Source organism: Bufo gargarizans, chromosome 2, assembly GCF_014858855.1.
Source record: "Bufo gargarizans isolate SCDJY-AF-19 chromosome 2, ASM1485885v1, whole genome shotgun sequence".
Lineage (NCBI taxonomy): Eukaryota > Metazoa > Chordata > Amphibia > Anura > Bufonidae > Bufo > Bufo gargarizans.
Genome location: NC_058081.1, coordinates 141,395,429 through 141,406,067, shown reverse-complemented (window position 1 = coordinate 141,406,067; position 10,639 = coordinate 141,395,429). Strand labels below are relative to the sequence as shown.

Here is a 10,639-nt window from a genome sequence, read left to right as displayed (position 1 = left end):
TCACTATTGTAGGGTGTTCAGGGGTTATATAGTCGAGGTACGTGGATATGCAACCTTCCACCTTTCGGATCTTTGCATAGGCTGAGCAGCCAGGGAAAGTCTCAGGTCTTGTGCAGGGGTCTCCCTTTTGGTTCCTTAGCTTTGGATCCACTCAGTCATATATGCATGTTGCTTTGTCTTGTTTCCTGTACACCGTCCGTGACAGAAATAGATAATAGTAATCGCTTTCACCACAAATAACTGCAGAAGTGAACTGTGTATATATTTTTCTTTTACTACTGAAATAGGCCACTAAACGCTTTTACCACAAATAACTGCAACAGTGAAATGCATATATATTTTTCTTTTTGCACTGAAATAGGCCAGTAATCGCTTTCACTATAAATAACTGCAACAGTGAACTGCGTATATATTTTTCTTTTTATACTGAAATAGGCCAGTAATCGCTTTCACCACATATAACTGCAGAAGTGAACTGCTTATATATTTTAGTTTTTGTAATGAAATACGCCACTAAACGCTTTCACCACATATAGCTGCAGAAGTGAACTGCGTATATATTTTTCTTTTTATACTGAAATAGGCCAGTAATCGCTTTCACCACATATTCACATTAGTTGCGAATAACATTTTTCCTAAAATTCCTGCATGAATTCCACTTCGTCAGCTTCGATTCGCTTATCTCTAATACTTACCAACATTTGAGTTGGTAAAATTGGAGCATATAAGCCCCATCCCCAGGAACGCCCCATACCTGCCCTGCAACACCCAATCACGGGCAGGGTTAGTGTTAGCCCTGGCCATTTTTGGCCCGGGACCGCACAAATTTGCCAGGACTGTCTGTGAAAATCAGGGACAGTCCTGGCAAATTTGAGGCAGTTGGCAACTATGCAACTAATCATTTCCATTTACGAAGGAGCACTGTGCTCAGTAGTTTATGAAGGTGTAGCTTCTAAAAATAACAAAGTTTATGTGAAATACATGTATACAGTGATCATAGGACGAGACCTTTCTCTGCTGGTTAGCCTTCTAAAGAACACTACATTCTTCATTTTAATTGTGCCCCCTGGTGTTTAATCTGTATAGTAATTTTCAAATCCACCTACTGAAATGGACGAACATGGTCGCTGATGCTCAGTTCAATTCTTCAGCCGCCACTAGCTGGATCTTATTTTAGAGGCTGTAACAGGAAGAAAGCTGCAGCAGAAAGGACATGTCCCCTGAGGGCTGCTACAGGAACAGAGCTGCAGCAGAAAGGACACATAACCTAAGCTCCTACAGGAAGAGAGCTGCAGCAATAAGAACATGTCCCCTGAGCTGTGACAGAAGAAGTCTGCAACAGAAAGGACACACCCTCTGAACTGTGACAGGAAGAGCACTGCAACAGAAAGGACGTGCTTCCTGAGCTATGATAGGAAGAGGGCTGCAACAGACACCCCCCTGAGCTGCCATGCCAGCCTGAAGAGACTCTAGCAGAACAATGGGTGCATTGGGGAAGCTCTGGATTCATGTGAGGCACAGGGCTGGTTCGAGCTATGTTAGAATGATTATATAATGTACTATATGATGTTTTATTTTTATTTTGCACATCAATCATGGAAAAAACGCCTTTAATGGTGACCACACTGTTTTTGGGGACCACCCATCTTTCCTTGGCTGGGATAGAGTGAATTTTTTTTTTTCCTGCCCAATCTATTGGTTCACCTGGGAGATAAGCCACCAGCAGTGTCTGGCAGAGGCTCTCTCCAGAGTCCACCTAACTGAGCATGTATGTGTATAGGGGAATCAGGAGAGATCAGCCATCAGCTATTACTCCTCATCTCCTCATACACATGTACTCTAAACTGGGTCGAGTATGCATGTGTCCTAAATGGGAAGAAGAGAGTATTATTCTGCCAGAAACCTATCATGTGGGTTTATCTAATATGAGAACACAAGGGATTGGGCATACTGAAAACCAACATGCCCAACTGTTCTTTGCCTCAACATCTGCTACAGGGGAAAATTGGGACAACCCCATACAAACTAGATGGTCAGACAGTCCTACAAAACCGTCAGTCTTTGCCACCTCAAAAGGAATGTGGCATCAGAAAATGATATGTCCCATTTTATGTTAAAGTATATATACAGTATATATATTTATTTATTTATTTTTTTATGTATAAAATCCTGTAATTTTCTAATTTTCACACTGGTCACTAGGCTTAAAATATGTTAAATTCTAAAAGCTATTGAAAATGTACCTGTACAGAACAGGACATTATGACCTATTATTAGAACTGTGTGAAATTTGCAGGATTTACATACCTTTTTATTAAATATAGATAGTGACATGAAGAAACTAAAAAAAACTCACCAACATTTTTTAAATTATGCTTAGCATAAAAACGTGATTTAATCAATAGGTTATCTGACAGCTATCTGACAGCTCCCCTCCCCTTTAACTGACAGCTCCCCTCGTCCTCACAGCAGATTACGTAGATATTGTTGAGATAAAAGCTTTATTTAGTGCTTGAAATAATATATATTATAAGCAAAATAGACCTGAACAAGTGAATAGGAAATCAAATAAGTACATATTGAGCTTTTTCGTATATTATATAGGAATAAATAAAGATGCTATTGTTAATATATCAGTTACAGTATATGTAATAAATATCAGTTATATACAGTCATAAATACTCTGTATTTACATATGTACAGCATGAAGCAGGAGTGCATAGATATAACACAGGAAGTGCCCATATATTTAGCAGAAATGTTGCAGGTGGAGGTGTTCTTCAGTTTGGAACGATGTCCAGAGTTTTTCATTTTCATGCTCATCCCACATATCATCAATCATATCCTGCAGAGAAAACAAAAGACAAAAACAATGAATAATCTTGTTTATTTTGTAACCATCAAATATTGCTTATTATTGTCCTATTATCTACTGATTGTAAGTTATCTGCCTCTCATTTTTCATCTACATTAAAACTACTGTAACCAGCCAGAAGTGACTCCACGCAATGTCTTTTGTCTGGCCGATTTCTGGCATTGTATGCCAGAACAGTATGTCACAAGGCTGTACTGCAAATCTGAAAGAAGCCTAATACATACTGGAATATCTTTGTCACTAGTAAGGCTCTGAATTCAGTGATACAAATGTAGTACTATAGGTAGATTCTATTGATCATGATTAATTCTAAGAAATATAGACTCTCTTGTGAAGTTACTTATTAAATAATCTTCTAACTAAAGAAAATATTGCAACCTCTATGTGGGCCGTATCATATAACCTATGTATATGGTAACAATGAACCGATGATGAACTCTGAAGGTATATGCATACTATCGACATAAAATACATGAAAATGTAGTTGGAAAAGTAGGAGAGATTTTGACCTACCTGACAAAAACCCAGGTCTGGAGAAACTGGTGGCTGTGATGGGCATGCTTTCAAGTCTGGTATTGGTGATGAGGTCATGGCACATGATGAGAATGTCTCTTCAGGCAAGCCTTGATCTGTGAATTGTAGAGAGTACGTGTCTGCTGAAGAAGGGTTAGTGTCCATGAAAGTAGGGCTTGCTGTCTCTGGAAATATTGTTGAAAAAGTATCTGTAAAATGTGTTCTTGCAGCTGAACTAATTTCATGCATATTGCCTTGAGAGCAGCTAAGGCCAACTGGACAGATATCTATTCTGCGGCTTTCTTCCATTCTCTTCATCAGGGTCTCATCATCCAGGCCAAGAACATCAGAGAGATGTGCGATATAGCGGATTGTCAGACGCAATGTCTCAATTTTTGTCAGGTTTTTACCAACTGGTGCCACCGCTGCTGGAAGGTATCTTCTCAGGTTCTGGAGACCTGTGGAGAGATTCCTCATTCTCATCTTCTCCCTCTCACTAGCATTCTGTCGCTGATGAGAAATGGTTCTGTTTCTTCTGTGGCTCTTGTTTGCTGGTACCTCCATCTGTCTGGTTTGTTGAACTTCAATCTTGGATGAAGAAGTTTGAAAGTTGTCATCTTCACCTAAGCTAGAGGATTGATTCGGAGGTGAAAAGCTGAAAGAGTCAACAGAGGATGTTGGAGAAAGGCTGCTATAGCCTTCTGAATCGGGGTACCCCCATTGCTGAAGAGTGCTGTACCCTGGAAGCAACATTTTTTCCTTAAATTGCAAGTCTAGCAGAGAGAGATCCATGTGTGCTCCTCTTGAGATTGTCTGTTGAAATGCTGACTGGGGCTGTGCAGCCCAGGTTTTATCCTAAAAGCAGAGGTGTGAATTGTCACCTTCACTGGCACCAGCAACACTTCAAAGCTTAATAGGGCTGAGCAGGGAGTCCTTGGGAAGAAGGTTCCCAGTGAACCAAGTGTGCATTTTCACCCCAACAAAATGAACTAAAAATGGACTGCACAGGTCAACTACTTATTTGACCTCTACGCTAATGGAATTCAAACATTTAACATCATTATAGCTAATTGCAGAAGCAATGATGTTACCATTAAACCTTTTTTTTATATGTTTACCAATCATAAGTTAACATAGAAACATAGAATGTGTCGGCAGATAAGAACCATTTGGCCCATCTAGTCTGCCCAATATATCTGAATCCTATGAATAGCCCCGGCCCTATCTTATATGAAGGATGGCCTTATGCCTATCCCATGCATGCTTAAACTCCTTCACTGTATTTGCAGCTACCACTTCTGCAGGAAGGCTATTCCATGCATCCACTACCCTCTCAGTAAAGTAATACTTCCTTATATTACTTTTAAACCTTTGCCCCTCTAATTTAAAACTGTGTCCTCTTGTGGTAGTTTTTCTTCTTTTAAATATGCTCTCCTCCTTTACCGAGTTGATTCCCTTTATGTATTTAAAAGTTTCTATCATATCCCCTCGGTCTCTTCTTTCTTCCAAGCTATACATATTAAGGTCTTTTAACCTTTCCTGGTAAGTTTTATCCTGCAATCCATGGACCAGTTTAGTAGCTCTTCTCTGAACTCTCTCTAGAGTATCTATATCCTTCTGGAGATATGGCCTCCAGTACTGCGCACAATACTCCAAGTGAGGTCTCACCAGTGTTCTGTACAGCGGCATAAGCACTTCACTCTTTCTACTGCTTATACCTCTCCCTATACATCCAAGCATTCTGCTTGCATTTCGTGCTGCTTTATTACATTGTCTTCCCACCTTTAAGTCTTCTGAAATAATTACTCCTAAATCCCTTTCCTCAGATACTGAGGTCAGGACTGTGTCGAATATTCTATATTCTGCCCTTGGGTTTTTACGCCCCAGGTGCATTATCTTGCACTTATCCACATTAAATTTCAGTTGCCAGAGTTCTGACCATTCTTCTAGTTTTCCTAAGTCCTTTTCCATTTGGCGTTTCCCTCCAGGAACATCAACCCTGTTACATATCTTTGTGTCATCAGCAAAAAGACAAACCTTACCATCGAGGCCTTTTGCAATATCACTTATGAAGATATTAAACAAAATTGGTCCCAGTACAGATCCCTGTGGAACCCCACTGGTAACATGACCTTGTTTTGAATGTTCTCCATTGACTACAACCCTCTGTTGCCTGTCACTCAGCCACTGCCTAATCCACTCAACAATATGGGAGTCCATGCTCAATGTTAAGATTAAAATGCCAAGAGTAAAACAAGCTTACACAATGCAAATTTGATAAAAAGAATAATACTATAGGTCTAAATGGGTTTATAAAATGAAATGATAGATAGATAAATGGATGTATGCTATTGAATCTTGCCTTGTATATATGTACTTGAAGGCAAAATATGTTGTCATTCCTTTCTGTAAACCCTTGGTAACAGATGTATCTGACATATTGCAAGCACCATATGTGCACCCCGGTTGCACAGGAGATCAGTAGGCAGAGGGCCCACTTACACCCTAAAAGCAGCTTCGTTATCTCAAGTGATGGTCTAAGCAAATTAATATCATGGCTCACAATTACTAGTGGAATATGGACTGGATTCAGAGACATAGGGAAGTTGCTCTACTCTGAGCAGTTGGAGAGCACGGGTGCATGCCCATGTACTGCTCTGTGTCCTGCCCCTGACATATTGAATTTTACAGCAAACGGCAGGCAATTATCAGAGCCTATAGCTAAATATGAAATGAGATTCTCCCAAGCTCAATAGCTGTTAAGGTTAAATAGAAATGGACATGCAATAAAGGTCTCTCCTGATTGATCTATGCTTAGATTTGTCGGCAAACAATGGGAACTGGGGGGAGGTAGCAGGGTCTTCCTCACTACAGGCCTAATTATTCTACTATATCTACTGTAATACATTTTAATACAAACTGTTTCATTGCCAGAGCCCTTAAAGTACTCACATCTTGAAATTTATACGCCATAAAAATTTGGATATGGAGAATGGTATACAAAGATCCTCTATATAGATAGAGGTGAATGTGTGTAGATTGTCCTCATAACCTGCATATATGGAGGATATAGCTTCTGCAGTATAACTTCAACCAGCCTGTCATGTCCATCATTTTGCAGTCATGGCTGAAGATGTCATCAGCTGTCTCTTCTGCTATACTTGTTTGTCTAGAGCACAAGTGAGTCCCCAAGGCTCATAACATTTGCTTGTGAAGTGTGCCAAAAGGTGACAAACTTTTCCACCTACTGAGAAGCTTCTTGTGGAGACTTAGCCCATGCTCCATAAAACCATGATCACATTTACTTTTTAGAAGTTAACCTTTAAAGTACCTGGTCTCTCACACTGCAGAATATCTAACTAAAATAACAAAATAACCCTAAAAGCCATAAGTGAGTTCAATGCATTCTTGTCTCTTATTTCAAGGAGCCAACATAAGGTGCTTAATTATCTCAGTTACTAAATGAGTAAATGGTAAAAAATGTATGACATTTATGACTGGAAATAGGACTAAAGCTGGATTATTAGGAATAAACGTTCCTATAAATTCTCATTCTTGATAATATGCCCATGTAAAGGACTGCAAGATCACCTAATGAATTGGGTGAAATTATCTGAGGTGTGGACACCTCAATCATTGTTCCCGGGCAGCAGATCGTCCTGTCTAATCAGCACTGTCCTGCACAAGAACAATGATTTTGTATGGGGACAAGCGATAGCAGCATCCATCCTCATACTGTTGAGGTGATCGCTGCATGTAAATGCAGTGCTTCACATCCACTTAACAAGAATGCTTCCTTCCCGACAATTGGCTGCTCCTCGCAGCATCTAAATGCACCATTATGCTGCACTGGCCATGGCTTTTGGCCAGCAGCAGAATACTAGGAAGTTACATTACCCCTCTTAAGATATATATATACAGGGCCGGTGCTACCATAGAGGCAAGGGGGGCAATTGCCCCCCGGGCCCCGACTCCTTAGGGGCCCCCAGCGCCAGCCCGGTAGCAACTACTACTATATCTATAATTCTATTGTGTGCCTGTGGTGCCGGGTGGCCCTGGCGGTCCAGTCTGGAGACTGTGCCGCACCGCCTTAATGTAATTAAAACTGGACTGGAGTCTGGAGTGGAGGGGCCCCCCGCTTGGCGCCGGCGGCCGCTGTCCCAACGTCTGTCTGACGTTGCCACAGGCTTTGCCCCCCCCCCTGCCCAGAGCAGAGAACTTGGATTTAAAAAGGAGCAAGCAAAGCAAGCGCCATTGGCAGCCAGCCAGCCACAGCCCAGTCTGACTCTGCCAGCACCAGGGAAGGCCCACGGCCGGCCGCCCACAGTCAGAAGGCAGCCTGTCCCCAGCCAAGTTCCAAACTTCCACTGAAGTTCCAAATTCCAAGAATCCAAGTCCAGTCTACAGAAGTCAGTCATCACAGACCAGTTACAGTTACTGTCTGGTAGATGGGTTATATTGTTGTTAATTAAACTGGATCGGATCCATGATCCATCCATTCCCAGTTTCCCACTCACTTACTTAGTCCCAGGCACCATCTCACCCGTCCGGGCCGTCCCAGTGTACTATTAGCCTGGCCTGCGGCCCTGGTTCTGTTTGTGTTTGGAGTCTGTTGGACTGGAGAAATGTGCATTTTTGGGGGGGGGGGACAGTTACTGGTACTACCAGTAAGGCAATAACTGCCCCCCCCCCCAATGTACATTTCTCCAGTCCAACTGTCCAAACCGAACCAGGGCGGGCTAGTATACTGGCACTGGGACGGGTGAGATGGTGCCTGGGATGGATCTGATCCAGTTTAATCAACCAACCTACCAATAATTGGCCCCCTTTCTCCCCCAAATGCACATCTCTCCAGTCCAACTGTCCAAACAGAACCAGGGCAGGCTAGTATACTGGGACGGGTGAGATGGTGCCTGGGATGGATCCAATCCAGTTTAATCAAGCAACCTACCAGACTGGGATGGATCCCGATCCAGTAACTGTAACTGGTCTGTGATGACTGACTTCTGTAGGCTGGACTTGGATTCTTGGAATTTGGAACTTCAGTGGAAGTTTGGAACTTGGCTGAGGGCAGGCTGCCTTCTGACTGTGGGCAGCAGGCCGCGGGCCTTCCCTGGTGCTGGCAGAGTCAGACTGGGGGGGGAGGGGGGCCAGTTACTGGTAGGTTGGTTGATTAAACTGGATCGGATCCATCCCAGGCACCATCTCATCCATCCCAGTGCCAGCAGTGTACTAGCCCGCCCTGGTTCTGTTTGGACTGGAGAAATGTGCATTTGGGGGGGAGGGAAGGAGAGATGTGCTGCTGCCAAGTGACGTTAAAGTCAGCAAGTGTCATGTGGGGGAGGGGGCCTTATTGTTTTCCGCCCCAGGGCCCCATTTCACCTAGAACCGGCCCTGTATATATATATATATATATATATATATATATATATATACACATATATATTTATATATATATATATATATATATATATATTTATATATTACAACGGTTGTAAGATGTGAATTGATGGGATGATGGGAGAAGCACATGTTGAAATTAATGGGTTTCCCTGAAATTTCCAAGGACTCCCAGCTCACTGACTCATAGAAGAAGTGTGGCCACTTCACACCTTACCATGTTTATGCAAGTGGCAGAAGAAACTCCTGACATTTGCCCCTTCTCTGCACAAGACCAAGGTGTCAACCTGGGAAACTGAATTTACCCTCTGTTTGACTTAACCCCACAACCTCGGAGAGTGAAGGTAAAACTGGGCTTCTGTCTGAACTCCAGTACATGGGAGGGTAACCACTGGTACACTGAAATGTCACATGTCACTTCTATTAGATCCCGATATTTCACTGTACATTCTATGTATCAGTCAATAGTTGTTCACATTCTTTTTATTGTATATATTGCTTTTGACAGTACATGCTGAGCTTATGGTGGAAACAATTTAAGTGTTAAATTAGATATATGCAAGAAGGTATTCGAACACTTCTTACTAAGTATGGTAAATTGATTGAACTGTTGCTTTTTTGGGCTCACTAGAGGGCCACCCACAACCTATATAAAACATGCATGTGCCCAATGTTAATTGCATGGTAAACTTAGTGTTAGAATTGTACACACTATACATTTCATCAGTAAGAGCTAATAGGTTATTTGTGGTTCCACTCGGAAGCAAGAGACCATAGTGGTAAGTGATTGGTTCCAAAGTCAATTCCAAATGGGGTTGTTTTCAGCTGGACCATGGAGCCCATTTCTGTGTCCGAACTCCAGCCCACTAGAGGATCTTCTGGCTCTCTAATGGGCCAGCATAACTCTCTAACTTTTTGTTCCATTTCTTGGATCAATCTAAAAGGGTAGGCGCTGGCTTCTGTCAGCAACACTTGGGGGGGGGTCATTTATTAATCTGAAATACGCATAAATAAGGTGTATTTCAGGCACAGATTGTGCCACAATCTGCGACTTCTCCACGCTCATGCCAGGTCTAAAATTGTGGACGTGGCGTGGGGAAGGGAAGTGGACAGGCCGGCAGACTCGTTTCAATCATCATTTTCTACGCCTGTTTTAGGTGTAGAAAATGGTCTAAATGTAAGTGAGCTAGGAAGCTGTCTTACATTTAGAACTGGCGGAGGATCCGAAGCCAGTTTAGGGTTTATTAAGACCGGCGTCGAAAATGCGGGTGTTAATACATTTGCCCCTTGGTCAATACAAATAGAAAAAAGAAATTGTCATGATTAGATTTTTTTTTTTCTCAGTATTGTCATGCTTAGATTTGTGCTCATTAACCAACTAGACGTATTGTGACTGATATATGTTTGCTTTATAAATTGACGTTGAGCTGTTTCATAGATTTAGCCATGGCCTCAGTGCTCTCCGTGCCACACTTCTTAATCAGTGTAGGTAAAAGATGTGTGAAATCTCCACCTGTTTTTTTCTCTCCACTGAACGGGTAAAAACTGACACGTCTCTGGGGTAAACTATCCAGTTACAGCAAATATCCAGCTTGTTAAAGGTTCCTAGCAAATTTGCAATAAATAACTTGGAATTTGCAATAAATAGCAATATTGACAGAATATGTCCCATGGAAGAGGATTTGACATGATAAATGTACTGCATATAGAATATTGGTTGAATTTGACATTAATATTTTAAAATTAACTCTAAAACTGGCTGTAAGGAGGTACTCAGGTCACCGTCCAGATTCACACCCAGAGACCCAAAAACTGCTACCAGCCTTTCAAACCCTTTCTGGGTGGTATGGA

The 10,639-nt window shown here is 41.9% G+C and overlaps 1 protein-coding gene across 1 annotated transcript; it reads right to left on the bottom strand.

Moving 5' to 3' along the window:
- Window positions 1-2,749: 2,749 nt before the first annotated feature.
- Window positions 2,750-4,141, bottom strand: LOC122925704. The gene is made up of 2 exons (XM_044277047.1): window positions 3,389-4,141; window positions 2,750-2,845 (listed from the first exon to the last, which is right to left on the bottom strand). The coding sequence occupies exons 1-2, from the start codon at window positions 4,139-4,141 to the stop codon at window positions 2,750-2,752; spliced, it is 849 nt and encodes a 282-aa protein (XP_044132982.1).
- Between the last annotated feature and the right edge of the window lie 6,498 nt (window positions 4,142-10,639).